Source organism: Gnatocerus cornutus, chromosome 1 (genome assembly GCF_029298725.1).
Source record: "Gnatocerus cornutus isolate USDA-ARS CGAHR chromosome 1, icGnaCorn1.1, whole genome shotgun sequence".
Taxonomy (NCBI): domain Eukaryota; kingdom Metazoa; phylum Arthropoda; class Insecta; order Coleoptera; family Tenebrionidae; genus Gnatocerus; species Gnatocerus cornutus.
The window spans coordinates 17031319-17057044 of record NC_142233.1 but is presented as its reverse complement, the minus strand read 5'-3'; the positions used below and the strand labels follow the sequence as shown (position 1 = coordinate 17057044).

General features: G+C 34.5%; 3 protein-coding genes across 6 annotated transcripts in view; 2 read left to right on the top strand and 1 right to left on the bottom strand.

The window, feature by feature from the left end:
• Positions 1 to 12557, top strand: part of cyst (rho guanine nucleotide exchange factor 18 cysts) — a 32710-nt gene extending 20153 nt beyond the window's left edge. For both annotated transcript variants that reach the window (XM_088050232.1, XM_088050230.1), the window contains 8 exons: positions 2876 to 2926; positions 2969 to 3212; positions 3259 to 4011; positions 4066 to 4223; positions 7539 to 8079; positions 8129 to 8711; positions 11566 to 11828; positions 11879 to 12557. In XM_088050232.1, the coding sequence (XP_087906358.1) occupies positions 2876 to 2926; positions 2969 to 3212; positions 3259 to 4011; positions 4066 to 4223; positions 7539 to 8079; positions 8129 to 8711; positions 11566 to 11828; positions 11879 to 12022 (2737 nt within the window). In that variant the 3' untranslated portion in view covers positions 12023 to 12557. The remainder of the gene's footprint in view (positions 1 to 2875; positions 2927 to 2968; positions 3213 to 3258; positions 4012 to 4065; positions 4224 to 7538; positions 8080 to 8128; positions 8712 to 11565; positions 11829 to 11878) is intronic.
• A 3516-nt stretch (positions 12558 to 16073) lies between these two features.
• LOC148180608 (uncharacterized protein C15orf61 homolog) lies at positions 16074 to 16782 on the top strand. 2 transcript variants are annotated; one of them, XM_088037237.1, is made up of 3 exons: positions 16074 to 16328; positions 16380 to 16563; positions 16638 to 16782. In XM_088037237.1, exons 1-3 carry the CDS (start codon positions 16209 to 16211, stop codon positions 16763 to 16765), a joined length of 432 nt encoding a protein of 143 aa, XP_087893363.1. In that variant the 5' UTR covers positions 16074 to 16208; the 3' UTR covers positions 16766 to 16782. The 2 variants fall into 2 exon arrangements, with proteins under 2 accessions (XP_087893363.1, XP_087893355.1); XM_088037229.1 differs by having other exon boundaries at positions 16074 to 16334.
• Positions 16783 to 21710: 4928 nt separating this feature from the next.
• On the bottom strand, positions 21711 to 22753 carry LOC148180607 (uncharacterized protein C14orf119). Of its 2 annotated transcripts, none has more exons than XM_088049557.1 (3): positions 22435 to 22753; positions 22091 to 22338; positions 21711 to 22044 (listed from the first exon to the last, which is right to left on the bottom strand). In XM_088049557.1, the coding sequence occupies exons 2-3, from the start codon at positions 22277 to 22279 to the stop codon at positions 21871 to 21873; spliced, it is 363 nt and encodes a 120-aa protein (XP_087905683.1). In that variant the 5' UTR covers positions 22280 to 22338; positions 22435 to 22753; the 3' UTR covers positions 21711 to 21870. The 2 variants fall into 2 exon arrangements, with proteins under 2 accessions (XP_087905683.1, XP_087905682.1); XM_088049556.1 differs by having other exon boundaries at positions 22091 to 22306; positions 22435 to 22752.
• Between the last annotated feature and the right edge of the window lie 2973 nt (positions 22754 to 25726).

Sequence of the window (25726 nt, the reverse complement as noted above, 5' to 3'; positions counted from 1 at the left end):
TCAAAACACATTTTTTTTAGAAAATTTTAGTTTTTGGACGCACAAAAAGTCGATTTTTTTACTAGATTTTGAAATTCTCGGGATTTTATCGCTAGAGCAATAAAATTTGGGGAGTTTAGCGCTTTTGATTTCTTAATTAATTGTGAGAAATTGCAAATCTCTAGACCAGAAGACATTTTTCTTAGAGTATTTTAGATTCAGGACGCACAAAAAGTGTCGATTTTTTTTTCACTAAACTTGTAATTCTGGGGATTTTAACGCTACAGCAATTAAATTTGGGGAGTTCCTAATTAACTGTGTCAAATTGCAAATCTGTAGACCGAAAGCCATTTTTTTTTAGAGTATTTTAGTTTTCGGACGCACTAAAAGTGTCGAATTTTTTCTACTAGATCTTGTAATTTTGAAGATTTTAACGTTAGAGCAATGAAATTTGGAGAGTTTAGTGCTCTTGATTTTTTAATTGACTGCGTCAAATTGCAAATCTGTAGACCAAAAGACATTTTTTTTAGAGAATTTTAGTTTTCGGACCCACAAAAAGTGTCGAATTTTTTCCACAAGATCTTGTAATTCTCGGGATTTTAACTCTAAAGCAATGAAATTTAGGGAGTTTAGTGCTCTTGATTTCATAATTGACTGTGACAAATTGCAAAACCGTAGACCAAAAAACTTTTTTTTTATAGAATTTTTGTTTTAGAGGCGCCCAAAAAGTGTCGATTTTTTTTCACTACATCATGTAATTCTGGGGATTTTATCGCTAGAGCAATGAAATTTGGGGGATTTAGTGTTAAATTGCAAATCTGCAGACCGAAAGACATTTTTTTTGGGAGTTTTAATTTTCGGAATCACAAAAAGTTTTTTTTTGGAAAAGTTTAGTTTTTGGACGCACTAAAAGTGTCACTAGACCTTGTAATTCTGGGGATTTTAACGCTAGACCAACAAAATGTGGGGAGTTTAGCACCTCCATTATTTCCCCAAACTTCTTCAAAAAACCCACTAGAACATCGCAGCACATTTAGACCAAACCTCTCAGACAAATTAGACGTTTTATTGTGAAATAACAGTTTATCGCATCCCCCATTCTAATCAAGAATCACTCTGTATATGAGATCTCCGCGCACTTCCACTCACTCGAGTGCCGAGTAAAAGCCATCAACGAAAATCCTTTCGATGCAATCCAATACCACCAGTCACAAAAAGGAAAGTTTTAACTTTAAAAACTGTACAAAATGAAGCTGAGCTCGAATTAATTTCCTGGGTTGCTTACTCTTTTGTTGACAATCTACACTGTACAATGGTGATGAAGGGTGCATACTTGTCCGTCCAGCTTAACCCACAGTTCGCTTTTTATTGCACCACCATGCGAGTTCCAAAGTTAGAAGACTCATTTATCTTGCACATGCGAGGAACGAACGGTTTTTAAACTTAATCTTCGAGTTTCCAGCAACATTCTCATCGCTATTATTTTTCGTTTTTGATTCATTCTCTCTTAGTCCAGGGAAATTAGATCGAAAATGACCGTTAAAAAAAACAAATTATTAAAGTTTTAAAACTTGGCAGAAAAAGGAATTAAATAGCTTCACCCCCTAAAAATTGTTTTCCTCATTTATCTTCTAAACTGCTCACTTTAGAGCAAATATAGAAGTAACAAAAAATGTTGACAATTAAATTTTCTACAGAAATTGTCTAATCCATTTTTTGCGTACAGCGAATGTTACTCGCCCAAATGCGGCGCGAAGATGAGAGTGAGGAGGAGCAGCGTCCTGTATGCGGATTCTCTAGTCAACAAATTTTAGAAAAAAATTACTCGAAGACTGAAAATCTCATCTGGAGTTGAATGACCTCATGATTGTGACTCTATAATCCATTTTGTTCTATCACAGGTCAGGACTCAAATTTGTAAAAAAATGCGAGTACCTACATTTTATTTTCTTAATTTTTTTTTGAATCTTTGTTATAAATACGTCATCAAAGAGATAATCAAATAATCTTAAATTAATGAAATAAATTTTACAAGTTCTTGCCAAGATGTTTGTAAAATTTAAAATCAAGCTTAAGCTAATATAGTCGCAACATCCGTTTTTCTAGGATTTTTATTCAACTTTGCACCACAGAAATATCACCTAGAGGTCCAAAATTATAAGTCGTATTTTTGGCACAATTATCTGAAATGCACGAAAAGAAAAATTTAAATTCTGCTATAAGAACTATTTTTGAGTTTATCGTTAGAAATAATTTTAAATTTGGGCGTTTGATACTTCCAAACTTCTTTTATCTTCAAAAATTAAAACAAAAGCGGCCTTAAAGTAAATCTTTTCTGGCCGCAAACATTTTTGGCCGATCTATGGTGGCGCCATCTATCCATAGTTTTGCATATTACATCAAGATACCGACATTACCTCCAATTTTATAATTATTTGGGTAAAATGAAATCGACAAACTGTTGTAAAGTGCAACAACTATCGCCTCGGCCATTAAAAATAGCCTCGGTAAAAAAAGAAACACTTTTTGGCCTTGGTACACAAATAACTATTTTAATAAACCTTAGTCCTGACCTGGTGGAATAAAATGAGGGAATTCTAGTTGATGATTTTTCACTTTCCAGTGCATTTTTCTGCTCCGATTCGATTCGATTCATTTTTTTTTCCTTTTATGTTTGCTCTAAAATTAATGGTTTGGAAGATGAATAAGGAAAACATTTTTGGGGGGTGTTTACCCCAATTTTAAGGGATGAAGCCACGTTTTTTTATTTGTCCTGATTCTTTAAGGATTGTTTCTGCCAGCTTTAATAATTCGTTAGGATTTAAAACCTAATTTCCCTGAACTATCTGTAGTTTGGCACGCGGCGCCCTTTCTAAACTCGCCCTTTTGTTCGCAGTCAAATCCTATCCGACGACAAGGAGAACGACCTTCACCACGGCCACGATAAGTAAGTCGAAGGGCTCGCCCTTCCTACTCACCGCTGCGTTAGTTTTCCAGACGACGTCCCGCTGATTCCTTTAGAGTTTCTCTCGGATTCCCCCCTCACAGCGGCGGATTTGAGTACGGACCTGACCCTCCGCCTCCACGAGAAGGAACCGGACTCCTGGACCTACAACGTGCGGAAGGAAGGCGTCGCGAAGATGTCCAAGGAGGAGGTGCGGCGGCAGGAGCACATCTACGAATTTATTTTAACGGAGAAACACCACTGCATCACTCTTTTGGTGATGCAAAAAGTACGTCGCCATCGTCATCAACCTCTTTGTCATCCTCCACTTTCAGATCTTTGTTGACGGGTTACACAAGTACTTTCAATTGGGCCCGGATTTGGACCGGATGTTCCCGCGGTTGGTGGACCTGACCGACCTCCATTTGGAGTTCCTGAAGAGGTTGCGCCAGCGCCAGAAGGAGAGCGCGGTGGTGGAGACCATCGCCGACATCCTCTTGGAGCAGTTTTCCAACACCAACGCCGTGAGGTTGAAATCTGCGTATGGCGAGTTCTGCAGCAAGCATCGCGACGCCGTCGGCACCTACAAGTGTTATCTGCAGAACGACGGGCGCTTCGAGCAGTTTATTCGTCATTGCCAGACGAACCCGCTCTTGGGGAAGAAGGGAATCCCCGAGTGCATTCTTTTTATAACTCAGCGTCTGACGAAGTATCCTCTACTCATCGAGCCGCTCATCAAGACCAGCAAAGAGAACAAGAAGGAGCAGGAGGTCCTGCAGAACACGCTGGCTTTGGTCAAAGAGATCTTGGTGGAGGTCGACTCCCAGGTCGCCGAGAAGGAGAAGGCCGACAGGAAGCTCGAAATCTACCACCGCATCGACGCCAAGTCCTACACCGTTCATCGAGACCACAAGTTCAAAAAGTCTGATATTTTACAAAGCAATCGCTCGCTGAAGTTCGAAGGCGTCGCCATGTTGATGCAGGGCCGGGGGAAGATGCAGATCGTCCTAGTGATCGTGCTCTCGGACGTGCTATTTTTTTTACAAGAAAACTCGCAGAAGTACACCTTTTTTACACCAGACAATAAAGTAAGTTGGGTTGGTAGCATTGAAATCAACGTCACTCGACGCTCGCTTTTTTAGGCGGGGGTGATCTCCCTACAGAAGCTGTTGGTGAGGGAGAAGGCAGGGCAGAACTCGCGGGGGATTTACCTGATCTCGTCGAATCCCGCCGATCCGGAAATGTTCGAGCTGAAGGTGCACAAGCCCAAGGACAAGCAAGTGTGGATACACGCCATTCGGTGAGATTCAAATTTGGCGCCGTTCGCTTTAGTGACTTTTGTTTTATTACTACAATTTTTGGATTGGTAACGCGAAAGTCACCAGATTTTGACAGTGAACTTTTCTTTTACCCAAATTTTGTATGACGTTCAATGCAGAGGGAATTGTCGAAATTTAGGTTATTGAAAGATTCTCGACAGAGAAAAGTTTAGTGCTCTCAACATGGGTTGGTAACACGAAAGTTCCTAAATTATCACCAGATTTAACAGAGTAGACTTTCCCTTAACCTCATTTTGTGTGATGTTTAATGTAAGAGTAAATTATTACGTAAAATTTAATCTTTGGTTGGTAACACGAAAGTCCCTAAATTATCACCAGATTTTGACAGTAGACTTCCTCTGAACCTCACTTTGTGTGACTTTTGTAAATCGTAAAATTTAAACGTTTTTAACCAAATCTAGACTAAATTGTCTTAAGTTGTCGCGTCAAATTTAAACTTTGATTGGCATCACGAAAGTCCCTAAATTATTACCAGATTTTACACTAGATTTTTCTTTAACCTCACTTTGTGTGAAGTTCAATGTAAAGTAAATTGTCACGTGAAATTTAAACTTTGGTTGGTAACAAGAAAGTCTTTCAATACTACCAGATCTACAGTAGACTTCACTTAACCTCACTTTATGTGACGTTCAATGTAGAGCAAATTGTCGACTTTTTAGTAATTTGAAACTTGGGTTGGTAACACAAAAGTCCCTGAATTATTACCAGATTTAGACAGTAGACTTTACTTTAACCTCACTTTATGTGACGTTCAATGTGGAGAAAATTGTCACGCAAACAAATATTTATTCAATTTCGAACAGTGTGGGACTCGAAATGTGAGTAATTTGAAATGAGAAAAGTTTGATGCTTTCTGCTTGGGTTGGTAAGATGAAAGTCCCCAAATTATCACCAGATTTAACAGTTGACTTCATATTAACCTCACTTCGTGTGACGTTCAATGTACAGTAAATTCTCACGTGAAATTTTAACGTTGCTTGGTAACACGAAAGTCCCTGAATTATCACCAGATTTAACATATTACTTCACCTTAACCTTACTTTTTGTGACGTTCATTGTAGAGCAAATTGTAGAAATTGAGAGTAATTCGAAACTTGGGTTGGTAACACAAAAGTCCCTGAATTATCACCAGATTTAGACAGTAGACTTCATCTTAACCTCATTTTATGTGACGTTCAATGTAGAGCAAATTGTCACGCAAACGAATATTTATTCAATCTCGAACAGGTGGGATTCGAAATGTGAGTAATTTGAAATGAGAAAAGTTTGATGCTTTCTGCTTGGGTTGGTAAGATGAAAGTCCCTAAATTATCACCAGATTTAACAGTTGACTTCATATTAACCTCACTTCGTGTGACATTCAATGTAGTGTAAATTCTCACGTGAAATTTAAACTTTGGTTGGTAACACGAAAGTCTCTAAATATCACTAAATGTAACAGTAGACTTTACCTTAACCTCACTTTATGTGACGTTCAATGTACAGGAAATTGTCGAAATGTTAGTGATTTGGAACTTGGGTTGGTAACAGGAAAGTCTCTAAATTATCACCAGATTTTGACAGTAGACTTTCCCTTAACCTCACTTTGTGTGACGTTCAATGTAGAGTAAATTGTCACGTGAAATTTAAACTTTGGTTGGTAACACGAAAGTCACTAAATATCACTAGATGTAACAGTAGACTTTAGCTTAACCTCACTTTATGTGACGTTCAATGTACAGGAAATTGTCAAAATGTTAGTGATTTGGAACTTGGGTTGGTAACAGGAAAGTCTCTAAATTATCACCAGATTTTGACAGTAGACTTCACCTCCACCTCATTTTATGTGACTCGAAATTTGAGTAATTTGATAAATTCACGACACGGAAAAGAAGTTTTGGTGCTCTCAACTTGGGTTGGTAACGCAAAAGTTCCTAAATTATCACTAGATTTTGACAGTAGACTTCATTTTAACCTCATTTTCTGTGATGTTTAATGTACAGCAAATTGTCGAAATGTTGGTAATTTGAAACTTGGGTTCGTAACAGGAAAGTCTCTATAGACCAAATTGTCGAAATGTTAGTAATTTGAACTTGGGTTGGTAACACAAAAGTCCCTAAATACCACCAGATTTTGACAGTAGACTTTGTGACGTTCAATGTAGAGCGAATTATCACAATTTAGAACAATGTGCAACTCGAAATTTAAGTAATTTGAATGATTCTCGACAGAAAAGTTTGCTACTCTCTACTTGGGTGGGAAACACGAAAATCCCTAAATTAGCACCAGATTTTGACAGAAGACTTCACCTTAACGTAACTTTATATGACGTTCAATGTAGAGCAAATTGTCGAAATTTAGGGTAATTCGAAACTTGGGTTGGAAACACGAAAATCCCTAAATTATCACCAGATTTTGACAGTAAACCCTCCCTTAACCTCACTTTATGTGATGTTCAATGTAGACCGAATTGTCGAAATTTTAGGAATTTGAAACTTGCGTTGGTAACACAAAAGTCCCTAAATTCTCATCAGATTTAGTGCAAATTGTCGACTTTTTAAAAATTTGAAAATTGGGTTGGTAACACAAAAGTCCCTAAATTATCACCAGATTTAGACGGTAGACTTCACCTTGGCCTCATTTGATGTGACTCGAAATTTGAGTAATTTGATATGAAAAAGTTTTGGTGCTTTCAACTTGGGTTGGTAACACAAAAGTCCCTGAATTATCACCAGATTTTGACAGTAGACTTCATTTTAACCTCACTTTCTGTGACGTTCAATGTAGAGCAAATTGTCACGTGAAATTTAAACTTTCGTTGGTAACACAAAAGTCCCTAAATATCACTAGATGTAACAGTAGACTTTACCTTAACCTCACTTTGTGTAACGTTCAATGCAGAGCGAATTGTTACAATTTAGAACAAAGTGCAACTCGAAATTTAAGTAATTTGAATGATTCTCGACAGAAAAGTTTGCTACTCTCTACTTGGGTTGGAAACACGAAAATCCCTAAATTACCACCAGATTGAGACAGTAGACTTCACCTTAACCTCATTTTATGTTTCTCGAAATTTGAGTAATTTGATAGATTCACGACATGGAAAAGTTTTGGTGCTCTCAACTTGGGTTGGTAACACAAAAGTCCCTAAATTATCCCCAGATTTAGATAGTAACTTCATTTTAACCTCACTTTCTTTTATCGAAATGTTGGTAATTTGAAACTTGGGTTGGTAACACGAAAGTCCCTAAATTTCAACAGTCCCGCACCAACTGTTTAACTCTTCGAAATTCCAGAGAGGCCGTGCAGTCGTGCCCCGAAGACGACGAGCACAACACCGTCTTGAGCACCGAAGAGCAGCAGAGTCTCCTGAGCTCAAAACAAAACCAGATCCGCTACTTGGTGGGCCTCCTCCGCCAAAAGGACGTCGAACAAGCCCTCCTCTTGGAGGAGAAGATGTCGCTGCAACTCAAACTGTTGACTGCCTCCGGAATCGACCCCCCGTCGCCCCCTTCGTACCGCCACCTCGTCAGCGAGAACGTCGACACCGGCCAAATCTGGAAGGAAGTCCTGACGGCCGTGCAGGAAGTGAGTCACTTGGCGAGTTCGCTCTACACCACCGGCACCAACCTGTCGAGGAGTGTGAGCTCTGCAGGGGAGCACCACAGCGAGACGTACGTCTCGCCGATTCTACCGAAGCGCGCGGAGACTTTCGGGGGGTTTGATAACTCGAATCCGGTGGCCTTCAAGTTGCTGGGGAGGAAGATTCAGGCGGCGGGGGCGCCGGTGGAGACGCCCGAAGCGGAGAACTCCAAGCCGGGGGAGTCCAAGATCTTCGTAAGTTAATCTAGTGGTGGTAGAAAGGGGGCTCATTGCGTTGTTTCAGGAGAAGTTGCCGTACAAGCACTACTTCGAGTTCAGTGGGGGCGAAGCGAACGACAACTCCCAGCAGTTGTTGGCGCCCCCCGACGGCCCGGCGCTGCTTTCTCTGGGGCGGGAGCAGCAGTACACCGCCATCCAGTTGTCGCACTATGTTTATACTCTTCTGTGCATTATCTCCCAGTTGATGACCACCAATGAAAGTTATCAAGCCCAAGTGAACACTCTGAAGGTTGGGGGTGATGGAGCGCGACAGTACCGCCACAACCAGCAGCTGGAGGAGCTCAGAAACCTGCAGGATAAGCTCAGCGCGGAGAAGGCCGCCTGGATCGCCACCAGGGAACAAGAAGCGAAGGAGCTGGATCAGAAGAAAGGCGAACTGTTGAAGTTACAAGAGCAAATCCGAAGCGAACAGGAAGACGTGAAGGAGCAAAGGGAGCAATTGTTTCGAACCATGGAGAAGCTCACCAACAAGGGTTTTATTATATCTCCGAACGTCGGCACGTTGTCGTTTCCACAGCTGGAGAACTCGGAGGACAATTCGGATTCGGTGTCGACGAACTCGCAGTCATCGAAGAAGTGGGGGAAAAGTGAGTTTAACCACTTCCAAACCGTTTTGTTGGAATTTAGAAAAAAAGTCGAGTTTTTTGTTCAAAAAAAAGAATGACAAATTCTAAAATTCTTATTTCTTGTTCTAAAATTTCAAGCTTAATGAACGCGTTTTAAGCAATAAATGTGAAAAAATTTATTGCTTTAGGTGTAAAATTGCCAAATTTAGGAAACTTAGAAAAAAAGTCAAATTTTTTATTTCAAGGAAAAATTAAAAAATTCTAAAATTCTTATTTTTTGTTCTAAATTTAGAGCTTTGGTACATTTAATAAACGCGTTTTAAACAATAAATGTGCCAAAATTTATTGATTTAGGTGTAAAATTGTGAAAGTTAAAAAATTTAAAAAAAATCGAATTTTTGTATTCGAAGGAAAAATGAAAAATTCTAAAATTTTATTCGTTGTTCTAAAACTTCGAACTTTGGCATAGTTAATAAACGCTTTTTAAGCAATAAGTGTGCCAAATTTCATTGCTTAGCAACAAAATTTGTATAGTTAAAGAAAGAATTTTGAAGAAAAAAGTCGAATTTTTTGTTTAAACAAAAAATAAAAAATTCTAAAATTTTAATTTTTCGTTCTAAAATTTTGAATTTCGGCACATTTAATAAACGCCTTTTTAGAAATAAGTGTGTCAAACGTCATTGCTCTAGTAGTAAAATTGTCGAAGTTAAAAAATTTAGAAAAAAAAGTCGAATCTTTTGATTAAAAGAGGAATGAAAAATTCTAAAATTTTTATTTCTTGTTGTAAAATTTCGAACTTTGGCATAGTTAACAAACGCTTTTTAAGCAATAAGTGTGCCAAATTTCATTGCTTTATCAGCAAAATTTTAAAGGTTAAAGAATTTTGAAGAACAAAGTCGATTTATTTGTTTGAAAGAAAAATGAAAAATTCTAAAATTCTTATTTCGTGTTCTAAAATTTTGTACTTTGCCACTTGTAAAAAGCGCTTTTTAAGCAATAGGTGTGCCAAATTTCATTGCTCTAGCGGTAAAATTGGGAATGTTAAAAAATTTAGAAATAAGTCGAATTTTTTTATTTCAATGAAAAATAGTAAAATTCCTATTTCTTGCTCTAAAATTTCGGATTTTGGCACATTTAATAAACGCCTTTTTAGCAATAAGTGTGCCAAACGTCATTCCTCTAGTAGTAAAATTGTCAAAGTTAAAGAATTTAAAAAAAAAGTCGATTTTTTTCTTATTAAAAGAGGAATGAAAAATTCTAAAATTTTTATTTCTTGTTCTTAAACTTCGAACTTTGGCATAGTTAATAAACGCTTTTTAAGCAAGAAGTGTGCCAAATTTCATTACTTTAGCAGCAAAATTTTGAAAATTATAGAATTTTGAGGAAAAAAGTCGAATTTTTTGTTTGAACAAAAAATAAAAAATTCTAAAATTTTAATTTTTTGTTCTAAAATTTTGAATTTCGGCACATTTAATAAACGCCTTTTTAGCAATAAGTGTGCCAACCGTCATTGCTCTAGTAGTAAAATTGTCGAAGTTAAAAAAATTAGAAAAAAGAGTCGAATCTTTTGATTAAAAGAGGAATGAAAAATTCTAAAATTTTTATTTCTTGTTGTAAAATTTCGAACTTTGGCATAGTTAACAAACGCTTTTTAAGCAATAAGTGTGCCAAATTTCATTGCTTTATCAGCAAAATTTTAAAGGTTAAAGAATTTTGAAGAACAAAGTCGATTTATTTGTTTGAAAGAAAAATGAAAAATTCTAAAATTCTTATTTCGTGTTCTAAAATTTTGTACTTTGCCACTTGTAAAAAGCGCTTTTTAAGCAATAGGTGTGCCAAATTTCATTGCTCTAGCGGTAAAATTGGGAATGTTAAAAAATTTAGAAATAAGTCGAATTTTTTTATTTCAATGAAAAATAGTAAAATTCCTATTTCTTGCTCTAAAATTTCGGATTTTGGCACATTTAATAAACGCCTTTTTAGCAATAAGTGTGCCAAACGTCATTCCTCTAGTAGTAAAATTGTCAAAGTTAAAGAATTTAAAAAAAAGTCGATTTTTTTCTTATTAAAAGAGGAATGAAAAATTCTAAAATTTTTATTTCTTGTTCTTAAACTTCGAACTTTGGCATAGTTAATAAACGCTTTTTAAGCAAGAAGTGTGCCAAATTTCATTACTTTAGCAGCAAAATTTTAAAAATTAAAGAATTTTGAAGAAAAAAGTCGAATTTTTTGTTTGAACAAAAAATAAAAAATTCTAAAATTTTAATTTTTTGTTCTAAAATTTTGAATTTCGGCACATTTAATAAACGCCTTTTTAGCAATAAGTGTGCCAACCGTCATTGCTCTAGTAGTAAAATTGTCGAAGTTAAAAAAATTAGAAAAAAGAGTCGAATCTTTTGATTAAAAGAGGAATGAAAAATTCTAAAATTTTTATTTCTTGTTCTTAAACTTCGAACTTTGGCATAGTTAATAAACGCTTTTTAAGCAAGTAGTGTGCCAAATTTTATTACTTTAGCAGCAAAATTTTAAAAATTAAAGAATTTTGAAGAAAAAAGTCGAATTTTTTGTTTGAACAAAAAATAAAAAATTCTAAAATTTTAATTTTTCGTTCTAAAATTTTGAATTTCGGCACATTTAATAAACGCCTTTTTAGCAATAAGTGTGCCAAACGTCATTGCTCTAGTAGTAAAATTGTCAAAGTTAAAAAATTTAGAAAAAAAAGTCGAATCTTTTGATTAAAAGAGGAATGAAAAATTCTAAAATTTTTATTTCTTGTTCTAAAATTTCGACTTTATCACATTTTTCCCCCAATAATTGTCAAAGTTAAAGAATAAAAAGTAGAATTTGTTTATTCGAAATCTTCCCCGTTTTTCAGACAACCAAATCACCAAATCCCAACTCCCCATCAACTTGATCAGCGCGACGAACCAACAGAAGGCCCAACAAAACATGCAAGTCAAACAACAAATCCCTCTGAAGTTGGCGTCGCGGTTGAGCTCCGGCTCGCTGCCTCCGGCGCACGTTTCTTCCGGGGGCAACCCTGTACAGATGTTACCCTTAAAGTTGAGTCAAGACGACAAAGTTCGCCGGATCAGCAGTTCGGGCTACCAGCGCCTAAGCCCTCCTTCTGGAGAAACCGTGCGTAGGGTCGATTTCTTGGTCGATTAGACTGTAACCGTTTGTTGTAGACACCAGTCGCACATTCCCACAATCGAACGGGTTCGAGTCCCGCGATGATGGAAGCCTCACCGTCTATCCCGGCCGTGCAGAGTCAGCAGCCGCATGGGAACGTGAAGCCGCGCAAAGACGATGAAGAGGTTATTTATTTTTAGTTTTAATTAATCAGCAATGAATATTCGAAACTGTAATTTTGATTGTAGATTTTTGTAACCTTTTTTATGTTATCAGTATTATAAAACTCAGCGCGTTAACAACACAATCATCACGTGCGAGATATTCGAATCTTCCGTGTTGCGATTGGTATTATTCACGATTTTATTTATGTCTTTTATAGAATTAAGAAGAACTTTGCTCATTCTCTATCAGTATCTAAATGTTTTTACTATTGTTGTGATGTTTGTAAATTTTATATTGTATTTTTATATTTTCCATGTGGAAATGTTGAAAACTTGAGCACGTGATGACTATGTGATTACATTTGACACTCTGTAATAATTTTTATGACTTTGTTATGTCTTCCTGTATAAATAAATCATTGTTGACTTGTGTACTCGAATACTCAAAATTTGTGACAATACACAATTCTAGAATGTACTATGTATAAATATAAGATCTATGAAAATTGTTACTACAAAAAATTTCCGACCTACTGAGAAGTAATAAAATGTACAAAAAAAAACGTGTTTCTATTAATAGTTCATGAAAAACTCAAACGTCAATAACACACTTGTAGAATTTTTTTAGAGTTTTAATGAAGCTCCACCCTTTCTTCACTCGTTGATTGGCTGGCATTGTCTCCACCAAAACAGTTTTTGTCTTTAAAAAAAACACAAAAACAACCAATTCAATCAAAACTTTGCACTCATTGGCTAAAATTGTCCAAAGCGGTGTTTGATTGGATGGATTTCTGAACCAATTACGTCATACACTAAAAAAATGTAGAATTTTATAATTTTTGCTTTTGTAATCAACTTAAAATTTTAATTTTGCTTTGAAATGCCAAAACTTTGACAATTTTGCCCTTAAATTAATAAAATTGCCTAAAGGGCGTTAATTAAGTGTGCCAAATTGTAGAATTTTATAACAAGGATTACAAATTTTAGATTTTTTCGTCTTATCATTTAAAAATTTGTTTTTCTTTTAAATTTCACAAGTTTAACAATTGTGCCTCTAAAATAATGAAATTTGTTGAATTTAATGCCTTAAAGGCGCTTATGAAGTGTGCCAAATTGTAGATTTTTAGAACAAGAATTATAAATTTTAGAATTTTTCGTTTTTCTAGTCATCTCAAAATTTCAGTTTTTCTTTTAAATTTCACAACTTTGACAATTTTGCCGCTAAAGCAATGAAATTTGGTGCACTTAGTGCCTTAAAGGCGCTAATTGAGTGTGCCAAATTGTAGAATTTTAGAACATGAATTACAAATTTTAGAATTTTTCGTTTTTCTACTCGTTTCAAAATTTCAATCTTTCTTTTAAATTCCACAACTTTGACAATTTTGCCGCTAAAGCAACGAAATTTTGTGCATTTTTTGCCCTAAAGGCACTAATTGAGTTGCCAAATTGTTGAATTTTAGAACATGAATTACAAATTTTAGAATTTTTCGATTTTCTAGCATCTCAAAATTTCAGTTTTTCGTTTAAATTCCACAACTTTAACAATTGTGCCTCTAAAATAATGAAATTTGGTGCACTTATTGTCTTGAAGGCGTTAATTAAGTGTGCCAAATTGTAGAATTTTAGAACATGAATTACAAATTTTAGAATTTTTCGTTTTTCTACTCGTTTCAAAATTTCAGTCTTTCTTTTAAATTCCACAACTTTGACAATTTTGCCGCTAAAGCAACGAAATTTTGTGCATTTTTTGCCCTAAAGGCACTAATTGAGTGTGCCAAATTGTTGAATTTTAGAACATGAATTACAAATTTTAGAATTTTTCGATTTTCTAGCATCTCAAAATTTCAGTTTTTCGTTTAAATTCCACAACTTTAACAATTGTGCCTCTAAAATAATGAAATTTGGTGCACTTATTGTCTTGAAGGCGTTAATTAAGTGTGCCAAATTGTAGAATTTTAGAACATGAATTACAAATTTTAGAATTTTTCGTTTTTCTAGTCATCTCAAAATTTCAGTTTTTCTTTTAAATTTCACAACTTTGACAATTTTGCCGCTAAAGCAATGAAATTTGGTGCACTTATTGCCTTAAAGGCGCTTTTTGAGTGTGCGAAATTGTAGAATTTTAGAACATGAATTACAAATTTTAGAATTTTTCATCTTTCTACTCGTTTCAAAATTTCAGTTTTTCTTTTAAATTCCACAACTTTGACAATTTTGTCGCTAAAGCAGTGAAATTTGGGGCACTTATTTGCCTTAACGGCGCTTTTTGAGTGTGCGAAATTGTAGAATTTTAGAACATAAATTTCAAATTTTAGAATTTTTCGTCTTTCTACTCGTTTCAAAATTTCAGTTTTTCTTTTAAATTCCACAACTTTGACAATTTTTCCGCTAAAGCAATGAAATTTGGTGCACTTTTTGCCCTAAAGGCACTAATTGAGTGTGCCAAATTGTTGAATTTTAGAACATGAATTACAAATTTTAGAATTTTTCGATTTTCTAGCATCTCAAAATTTCAGTTTTTCTTTTAAATTTCACAACTTTGACAATTTTGCCGCTAAAGCAATGAAATTTGGTGCACTTATTGCCTTAAAGGCGCTTTTTGAGTGTGCGAAATTGTAGAATTTTAGAACATGAATTACAAATTTTAGAATTTTTCATCTTTCTACTCGTTTCAAAATTTCAGTTTTTCTTTTAAATTCCACAACTTTGACAATTTTGTCGCTAAAGCAGTGAAATTTTGTGCACTTTTTGCCCTAAAGGCACTAATTGAGTGTGCCAAATTGTAGAATTTTAGAACATGAATTACAAATTTTAGAATTTTTCATCTTTCTACTCGTTTCAAAATTACAGTTTTTCTTTTAAATTCCACAACTTTAACAATTTTGCCGCTAAAGCAAGGAAATTTTGTGCACTTTTTGCCCTAAAGGCACTAATTGAGTGTGCCAAATTGTAGAATTTTAGAACATGAATTACAAATTTTAGAATTTTTCATCTTTCTACTCATTTCAAAATTACAGTTTTTCTTTTAAATTCCACAACTTTGACAATTTTGCCGCTAAAGCAAGGAAATTTTGTGCACTTTTTGCCCTAAAGGCACTAATTGAGTGTGCCAAATTGTAGAATTTTAGAACATGAATTACAAATTTTAGAATTTTTCATCTTTCTACTCATTTCAAAATTACAGTTTTTCTTTTAAATTCCACAACTTTGACAATTTTGCCGCTAAAGCAAGGAAATTTTGTGCACTTTTTGCCCTAAAGGCACTAATTGAGTGTGCCAAATTGTAGAATTTTAGAACATGAATTACAAATTTTAGAATTTTTCATCTTTCTACTCGTTTCAAAATTTCAGTTTTTCTTTTAAATTCCACAACTTTGACAATTTTGCCGCTAAAGCAAGGAAATTTTGTGCACTTTTTGCCCTAAAGGCACTAATTGAGTGTGCCAAATTGTAGAATTTTAGAACATGAATTACAAATTTTAGAATTTTTGTATTTTTAGTCATCTCAAAATTTCAGTTCTTATTTTAAATTCCACAACTTTGACAATTTTGCCGCTAGAGCAATGAAATTTCGTGCCCTTATTGCCTTAAATGCGCTAATTGAGTCTGTCAAATTGTAAAATTTGAGAACAAGAATTAAGAATTTTAGATTTTTTCGATTTTCTAATCAAGTCAAAATTTCAGTTTTACTTTTAAATTCCACAATCGCGACAATCTTTCCTCTAAAATAATGAAATTTGGTGCACTTATTGCTTTAAAGGCGCTAATTAGTTGTGCCAAATTGTAAAATTTTTGAACAAAAATTACGAATTTTAGAATTTTTCGTTTTAGCCCCAGAAAACACCTGATGTGATTCAGTGGCGTCGTGTCAAAGTGACCTATTTCTTGTGCAAAAAATCACGATTAAGGGCCGTAATTATAACCTAAAAACTACGGCCCAGGTTTCAAAACCTTTTTTTAGGACACTACAGATAATTTTTTAAGGTTTTCCACTTTTAAATTGTTGCCAGAACATTCCTTTAAATTCTCCATTTGTGACGCCTATGGTTAGCCACTCTGTCAAATGTCAAAAACACCCCACCACCATGCGCGTAAATGACAGGCGACCACGTGATTTCGTTTTATCAATCGCTCCTATCTTCACGCTTATTTGAGCTGCGGAGCCCCAAAATGACATAACAAAATCCAAATCCTGCATTAAATCAGATCAAATAGTCACTTGATGATCCCGCGACGACTCTTCACATTCACCCCCAAGAACAGCACCCCCAGACCGCCCGTTTCCGAAGTCCTGACTTGCTACCTGCGACAATGCAGTGAGCCCCCTTGGACTTCCTACTTCGTTAAGGTAAAACGTGCCAATAAACGCCCATTATGTAACTTTCCATTGTAGTACAGTAGTGTGACTGACGACCAATGGGGAAAATCTCACTTCAACTGGAAAGTTGGCGCGTCCAATTACCACATTTTGCGCACTGGGTGCTTTCCATACATGAAATACCACTGCACCAAGAGACAGCTGCAGAATTTGATGTTGGATGATTACTTGTTTAGGTGCATCAAGGTGGCGAATTTAGGTGAAATTCAAATTTGCCGCGTGGAGCCGAGGCGGGAAATTTGAAATTACGGAACTAAAATTATGTTTTTTCAGGAATTCCATGTTTGGCGTACGGAATCGCTGCGATTTTCCTTATAAAACATACGGAAACTGTGCGAACTTCCCTGGGGAACGTGGAAATTTACTTTCTTTATCCGGAAGATAAAGGGGCTCTTTATTAAACCGGAAATTAGTAGGAGGAAGTGTTTCATTTTTACCACTGCTTTTGGAGGGTAACATCGAATAATGTAAACATGACATTTGGTGCACTTATTGCCCCAAAGGCGCTGATTACGTGAAAATTTTAAAACAAGAATTCAGTTTTTCTTTTAAACGCCACAACTTTGACAATTTTGCCGCTAAAGTAATGAAATTTGGATTACTTATTGCCTTAAAGCCGCTAATTGAGTGTGCCAAATTGTAGAATTTTAGAACGAGAATTCAAATTTTAGAATTTTTCCATTTTCTAATCCCAAAATTTTAGTTTTTTTTAAACTCCACAACTTTGACAATAGTGAAATTCGATGCACTTATTGCCTTAAGGGCGCTAATTAAGTGTGTTAAATTGTGGAAGTTTAGAACAAGAATTATGAATTTTAGAATTTTTCTTTTTTTTAATCATCTCAAAATTTCAGTTTTTCTTTTAAATTCCACAACTTTGACAATAGTGCCGTCAAAGCAGTAAAATTCAGTGCACTTATTGCCTTAAAGGCGCTTATTAAGTGTGTTAAATTGTATAAGTTTAGAACAAGAATTACGAATTTTAAAATTTTTCGTTTTTCTAATTATGTCAAAATTCCAGTTTTTCTTTTAAATTCCACAACTTTGACAATTTTGCAGCGAAAGCAAAGAAATTTGGTGCACTTATTGCCCTAAAGGCTCTAATTAAGTGTGTTAAATTGTAGAAGTTTAGAACAAGAATAAAGAATTTTAGAATTTTTCGTTTTTTAGTCATGTCAAAATTTCGGTTTTTCTTTTAATTTCCACAACTTTGAAATTATTTATGCCTCTAAAATAATGAAATTTGGTGCATTTATTGCCTTAAAGGCGCTAATTTAGTGTGCCAAATTGTAGAATTTTAGAACAAAAATTACAAATTTTAGAATTTTTCGTTTTTCTAATCATGTCAAAATTACAGTTTTTCTTTTAAATTCTACATCTGTGACAATTTTGCCGCTAAAGCAATGAAATTTGGTGCACTTATTGCCTTAAAGGCGCAAATTATAGAATTTTAGAACAAGAATTACGAATTTTAGAATTTTTCGATTTTCTAGTCATCTCAAAATTTCAGTTTTTCTTTTAAATTCCGCAACTTTTATAATTTTTATATTAAAGCAACCAAATTTCGTGCACTTATTACCCTAAAGGCGCTAATTAAGTGTTCCAAATTATAGAATTTTAGAACAAAAATTACGAATTTTAGAATTTTTCGTTTTTCTAGTCATCTCAAAATTCCAGTTTTTCTTTTAAATTCCACAACTTTGACAATTATGCCACTAAACTAATGAAATTTGGTGCATTTATTGCCATAAAGGCGCTAATTAATTGTACCAAATTGTAGACTTTTAGAACAAGAATTACGAATTTTAGAATTTTTCGTTTTTCTAGTCATCTCAAAATTCCAGTTTTTCTTTTAAATTCCACAACTTTGACAATTATGCCACTAAACTAATGAAATTTGGTGCAGTTATTGTCTTAAAGGCGCTTATTAAGTGTGTTAAATTGTAGAATTTTAGAACAAGAATTACAAATTTTAGAATTTTTCGTTTTTGTCGTCATCTCAAAGTTTTCGTTTTTTTTTTAAATTCTATAATTTTGGAAATTGTGCCGCTAAAGGAATGAAATTTGGTGCATTTATTGCCATAAAGGCGCTAATTAAGTGTACCAAATTGTAGATTTTTAGAACAAGAATTACAAATTTTAGAATTTTTCGTTTTTCTGGTTATCTCAAATTTCAGTTTTTCTTTTAAATTCCGCAACTTTGATAATTTTTACGTTAAAGCAACCAAATTTCGTGCACTTAGTGCCCTAAAGGCGATAATTAAGTGTGCCAAATTGTAGAATTTTAGAACAAAAATTACGAATTTTAGAATTTTTCGTTTTTCTAGTCATCTCAAAATTCCAGTTTTTCTTTTAAATTCCACAACTTTGACAATTATGCCACTAAAATAATGAAATTTGGTGCAGTCATTGCCTTAAAGGCGCTTATTAAGTGTGTTAAATTGTAGAATTTTAAAACAAGAATTACAAATTTTAGAATTTTTCGTTTTTGTCGTAATTTCAAAGTTTTCGTTTTTTTTAAATTCTATAATTTTGGCAATTGTGCCGCTAAAGGAATGAAATTTGGTGCATTTATTGCCATAAAGGCGCTAATTAATTGTACCAAATTGTAGACTTTTAGAACAAGAATTACGAATTTTAGAATTTTTCGTTTTTCTAGTCATCTCAAAATTCCAGTTTTTCTTTTAAATTCCACAACTTTGACAAGTTTGTCACTAAAGCAGTGCAATTTGGGGCGCTTATTGCCTTAAAGGCGCTATTTGAGGGTGCCAAATTGTAGAGTTTTAGAACATGAATTACAAATTTTAGAATTTTTCGTTTTTCTAGTCATCTCAAAATTTCAGTTTTTCTTTTAAATTCCGCAAATTTAATAATTTTTACGTTAAAGCAACCAAATTTCGTGCATTTAGTGCCCCAAGGGCGATAATTAAGTGTGCCAAATTATAGAATTTTAGAACAAAAATTACGAATTTTTGAATTTTTCGTTTTTCTAGTCATCTCAAAATTCCAGTTTTTCTTTTAAATTCCACAACTTTGACAATTATGCCACTAAAATAATGAAATTTGGTGCAGTTATTGCCTTAAAGGCGCTTATTAAGTGTGTTAAATTGTAGAATTTTAGAACAAGAATTACAAATTTTAGAATTTTTCGTTTTTGTCGTAATTTCAAAGTTTTCGTTTTTTTTTTAAATTCTATAATTTTGGCAATTGTGCCGCTAAAGGAATGAAATTTGGTGCATTTATTGCCATAAAGGCGCTAATTAATTGTACCAAATTGTAGACTTTTAGAACAAGAATTACACATTTTAGAATTTTTTTTTTCTAGTCGTTTCAAAATTTCAGTTTTTCTTTTAAATTCCGCAACTTTGATAATTTTTACGTTAAAGCAACCAAATTTCGTGCATTTAGTGCCCCAAGGGCGATAATTAAGTGTGCCAAATTATAGAATTTTAGAACAAAAATTACGAATTTTTGAATTTTTCGTTTTTCTAGTCATCTCAAAATTCCAGTTTTTCTTTTAAATTCCACAACTTTGACAATTATGCCACTAAAATAATGAAATTTGGTGCAGTTATTGCCTTAAAGGCGCTTATTAAGTGTGTTAAATTGTAGAATTTTAGAACAAGAATTACAAATTTTAGAATTTTTCGTTTTTGTCGTAATTTCAAAGTTTTCGTTTTTTTTTTAAATTCTATAATTTTGGCAATTGTGCCGCTAAAGGAATGAAATTTGGTGCATTTATTGCCATAAAGGCGCTAATTAATTGTACCAAATTGTGGACTTTTAGAACAAGAATTACACATTTTAGAATTTTTTTTTCTAGTCGTTTCAAAATTTCAGTTTTTCTTTTAAATTCCGCAACTTTGATAATTTTTACGTTAAAGCAACCAAATTTCGTGCACTTAGTGCCCTAAGGGCGATAATTAAGTGTGCCAAATTATAGAATTTTAGAACAAAAATTACGAATTTTAGAATTTTTCGTTTTTCTAGTCATCTCAAAATTCCAGTTTTTCTTTTAAATTCCACAACTTTGACAATTATGCCACTAAACTAATGAAATTTGGTGCAGTTATTGTCTTAGAGGCGCTTATTAAGTGTGTTAAATTCTAGAATTTTAGAACAAGAATTACAAATTTTAGAATTTTTCGTTTTTGTCGTCATCTCAAAGTTTTCGTTTTTTTTTTAAATTCTATAATTTTGGAAATTGTGCCGCTAAAGGAATGAAATTTGGTGCATTTATTGCCATAAAGGCGCTAATTAATTGTACCAAATTGTAGACTTTTAGAACAAGAATTACACATTTTAGAATTTTTTTTTTCTAGTCGTTTCAAAATTTCAGTTTTTCTTTTAAATTCCGCAACTTTGATAATTTTTACGTTAAAGCAACCAAATTTCGTGCACTTAGTGCCCTAAAGGCGATAATTAAGTGTGCCAAATTGTAGAATTTTAGAACAAAAATTACGAATTTTAGAATTTTTCGTTTTTCTAGTCATCTCAAAATTCCAGTTTTTCTTTTAAATTTCACAACTTTGACAATTATGCCACTAAAATAATGAAATTTGGTGCAGTTATTGCCTTAAAGGCGCTTATTAAGTGTGTTAAATTGTAGAATTTTAGAACAACAATTACAAATTTTAGAATTTTTCGTTTTTGTCGTAATTTCAAAGTTTTCGTTTTTTTTAAATTCTATAATTTTGGCAATTGTGCCGCTAAAGGAATGAAATTTGGTGCATTTATTGCCATAAAGGCGCTAATTAATTGTACCAAATTGTAGACTTTTAGAACAAGAATTACAAATTTTAGAATTTTTCGTTTTTCTAGTCATCTCAAAATTTCAGTTTTTCTTTTAAATTCCACAACTTTGACAATTTTCCCGCTAAAACAATTAAATTGGGTGCACTTATTGTCTCAAAGGCTCTAATTAAGTGTGTCAAATTGTAGAAGTTTAGAACAAAAATTACAAATTTTAGAATTCATCTCAAAATTTCAGTTATTAAATTGAATTTTACTTATTTTTTTTATATTTCATTTTAAATTTATCCTGAAGATAAAAGGGCTCTTTATGAAACCGCAAATAAGCAGGAAAGTGTTTCATTTTTACCGTCGAGTTTGGAGGGATAAACAAAAAAAATGCAGACCGAAACGAAAAAAACACACCTTCAGTAATTTTTGTTTTCACCCCAAACAGACATTGAATCAGGGAGGTCAAAAAAAATCATTAAAACTGAAGATCTCGTTTTCCATCGCTAAATATAAATAAAAACTGACGTCTCCAAGGCTCTGAAGGCAATTGGCGGCACTCTGCCAAAATTCCTTCATCCGTGCCCCATTACTAAGCACTTTCCCTTGTTCTGTCTTAGTAAATAAACACTTTATTCAGCAACCCTCATGTAAATTACAGGCAGTAATCCAACTGAAAATGCAATTTACGTAATACTCAGGGAGAAATATCACAAAACCTTCAATTTAACCTAAACTAAAACTAGACTTAGTACTTCCAGTGAGATTAGTCTTCCAAGATCTCGTTTCCGTTGGTCTCATGGTTGCCCTCCGGCACCCCATTCTGCAGCTCGGTGTTCAACTTCTCAGCAAAACTCGAGTCAATCTCAGAGATCTGCTTCAAGAACGCCTCCTTCTGGTCGAGGCTCCACTGGGAGAACCACTCTTTGAACAGCTTCACCTGCAACCCCCTCACTCAACTGTCTTGGGTAGGATTGGGGACTTACTCGACACTCAAACAGCGACATGGGCTTGTCCTGGCAATTCACCCCGGCGATGCTGTTGACAATCCCATTGACATAGGCCTTGTTGGCGTACTTTTCCGCCAAAATCGGCAGGAAATCCGACCTCTGTAAGTCGCTCCATTCCTGGAACCATTGCACTAAATATCTAACTTGGGCCTCCGTGCTCAACATTCTGCAGTCTTTTCGGTGAATCAGTCACTGGAACAAACGCCGTCACCACCGAAATGCAACTACCAGATGAAAACGATCAAAGAGAAAGGTTAATATTATACCATGACATGGCAAAGTTTTTGTTGACAATTTTTAGCCAGCGGTTTGGTACTCACATTGGGGAATTGCACGCTGGATAATGAAGAGCTCATTACAGCATTCTGTCAGGTACCTGCACTTCACACTACGAGTGAAAAAAAAGCGTATTTGTGGAGTGAACCGTAATGACCTCGCACTTTTTAAATGCGGCCTTGACCTGGCGTGGTCGCACGCGGTCGGTAAAGAAGGGCGCGCCGTGGGTTTTTTTTTATTTGCGGTTTTTCGCTGTTTTACACGGCGGGTTTTATGTTGCCACAATCAGGGCTTGTCTGGGGGTGTTTCTAACCCCAAATTCAGCACTTACATCGACAGATTACTGTTAGTTACTTTTGGTTTTAATACCCTAAATCGTGCGGCGCGAAATTTGAAATTTCTTTCGTTTTTCTTCTGTCATTTATTTATTTATAGTTGTAATCTTGATAAATTAACTTTCGAAATTTTGAGATGACAGGTTGGCATTATTATTCCCCAGGATTTGACATTTGTTGATTTTGCCGTAAAATTTTCTGATTTCTGTTAGTAATTTTTGTTTTAATACCCTAATTCGGGCGGCGCGAAATTTGAAATTTCTTTCTTTTTCTTTTAGCATTTTTTTATTTAAAGTTGTAATCTGTGTAAATTAACTGTCGACATTTTGAGGTCACTAGGTTTTTTTTTCCTAGGATTTGACACACTTCTGTCATTTTTTTATTTAAAGTTGTAATCTTAATAGATTAACTTTCGAAATTTTGAGATGACTAGGTTGGCATGATTATTCCCCAGGATTTGACATTTGTTAATTTTGACGCCAAATTTTCTGATTACTGTTAGTTATTTTTGTTTTAATACCCTAAATCGTGCGACGCGAAATTAGAAATTTGATTAAAATTGGTGGTTTTTTGTAGATTTCGAGCTCTTTGCGAATTCAAGCCAGAAAACGGCAAAAATCAGGGAGAAATCCTTGCTTTCGGATTTCTCTAAGAATTTTGATGATTTTGTGCCGATTTCTGCTGTTTTCTTGCAATTCAGCCGTTGAATCTTGATAAAAATTGGTGGTTTTGTAGATTTCGAGCTCTTCTTTGCGAATTCAAGCTAAAAAACTGCGAAAATGAGCGAGAAATCGTCGTTTTGCATCGAAATAAGCGGATTTCTCTAGGAATTTTGATAATTTAGTGCAGATTTCTGCTGTTTTCTTGCAATTCAGCTGTTGAATCTTGATAAAAATTGGTGATTTTGTAGATTTCAAGCTCTTGTTTGCGAATTCAAGCAAGAAAACGGCAAAAACCAGAGAGAAATCGTCGTTTTGCGTCAAAATAAGCGGATTTCTCTAGGAATTTTGATGATTTCGTGCAGATTTCTTCTGTTTTCTTGCAATTCAGCCGTTGAATCTTGATAAAATTGGTGATTTTGTAGATTTCAAGCTCTTTTTTGCGAATTCAAGCCAAAAAAACGGCGAAAATCAGCGAGAAATCGTCGTTTTGCATCGAAATAAGCGGATTTCTCTAAGAATTTTGATGACTTTGTGCAGATTTCTGCTGTTTTCTTGCAATTCAGCTGTTGAATCTTGATAAAAATTGGTGGATTTGTAGATTTCGAGCTCTTCTTTGCGAATTCAAGCCAGAAAACGGCGAAAATTAGCGAGAAATCGTCGGTTTGCATCGAAATAAGCGGATTTCTCTAGGAATTTTGATGATTTCGTGAAGATTTCTGCTGTTTTCTTGCAATTCAGCTGTTGAATCTTGATAAAAATTGGTGATTTTGTAGATTTCAAGCTCTTTTTTGCGAATTCAAGCCAAAAAAACGGCGAAAATCAGCGAGAAATCGTCGTTTTGCATCGAAATAAGCGAATTTCTCTAAGAATTTTGATAATTTAGTGCAGATTTCTGCTCTTTTCTTGCAATTCAACTGTTGAATCTTGATAGAAATTGGTGGTTTTGTAGATTTCGAGCTCTTCTTTGGGAATTCAAGTCAAAAAACGGAGAAAATCAGCGAGAAATCGTCGTTTTTGCATAAAAAAAAGCGGATTTCTCTAGGAATTTTGATGATTTCGTGCAGATTTCTGCTGTTTTCTTGCAATTCAGCTGTTGAATCTTGATAAAAATTGGTGATTTCGTAGATTTCAAGCTCTTCTATGCGAATTCAAGCCAGAAAACGGCGAAAATCAGCGAGAAATCGTCGTTTTGCGTCGAAATAAGCGGATTTCTCTAAGAATTTTGATAATTTAGTGCAGATTTCTGCTCTTTTCTTGCAATTCAACTGTTGAATCTTGATAGAAATTGGTGGTTTTGTAGATTTCGAGCTCTTCTTTGGGAATTCAAGTCAAAAAACGGAGAAAATCAGCGAGAAATCGTCGTTTTTGCATAAAAAAAAGCGGATTTCTCTAGGAATTTTGATGATTTCGTGCAGATTTCTGCTGTTTTCTTGCAATTCAGCTGTTGAATCTTGATAAAAATTGGTGATTTCGTAGATTTCAAGCTCTTCTATGCGAATTCAAGCCAGAAAACGGCGAAAATCAGCGAGAAATCGTCGTTTTGCGTCGAAATAAGCGGATTTCTCTAAGAATTTTGATGATTTCGTGAAGATTTCTGCTGTTTTCTTGCAATTCGGCTGTTGAATCTTGATAAAAATTGGTGATTTTGTAGATTTCAAGCTCTTCTACGCGAATTCAAGCCAGAAAACGGCGAAAATCAGCGAGAAATCGTCGTTTTGCATCGAAAAATGCGGATTTCTCTAAGAATTTTGATGATTTCGTGCAGATTTCTGCTGTTTTCTTGCAATTCAGCTGTTGAATCTTGATAAAAATTGGTGATTTTGTAGATTTCAAGCTCTTTTTTGCGAATTCAAGCCAAAAAACGGCGAAAATCAGCGAGAAATCGTCGTTTTGCATCGAAATAAGCGGATTTCTCTAAGAATTTTGATGATTTCGTGCAGATTTCTGCTGTTTTCTTGCAATTCAGCTGTTGAATCTTGATAAAAATTGGTGATTTTGTAGATTTCAAGCTCTTTTTTGCGAATTCAAGCCAAAAAAACGGCGAAAATCAGCGAGAAATCGTCGTTTTGCATCGAAATAAGCGAATTTCTCTAAGAATTTTGATAATTTAGTGCAGATTTCTGCTCTTTTCTTGCAATTCAACTGTTGAATCTTGATAGAAATTGGTGGTTTTGTAGATTTCGAGCTCTTCTTTGGGAATTCAAGTCAAAAAACGGAGAAAATCAGCGAGAAATCGTCGTTTTTGCATAAAAAAAAGCGGATTTCTCTAGGAATTTTGATGATTTCGTGCAGATTTCTGCTGTTTTCTTGCAATTGAGCTGTTGAATCTTGATAAAAAT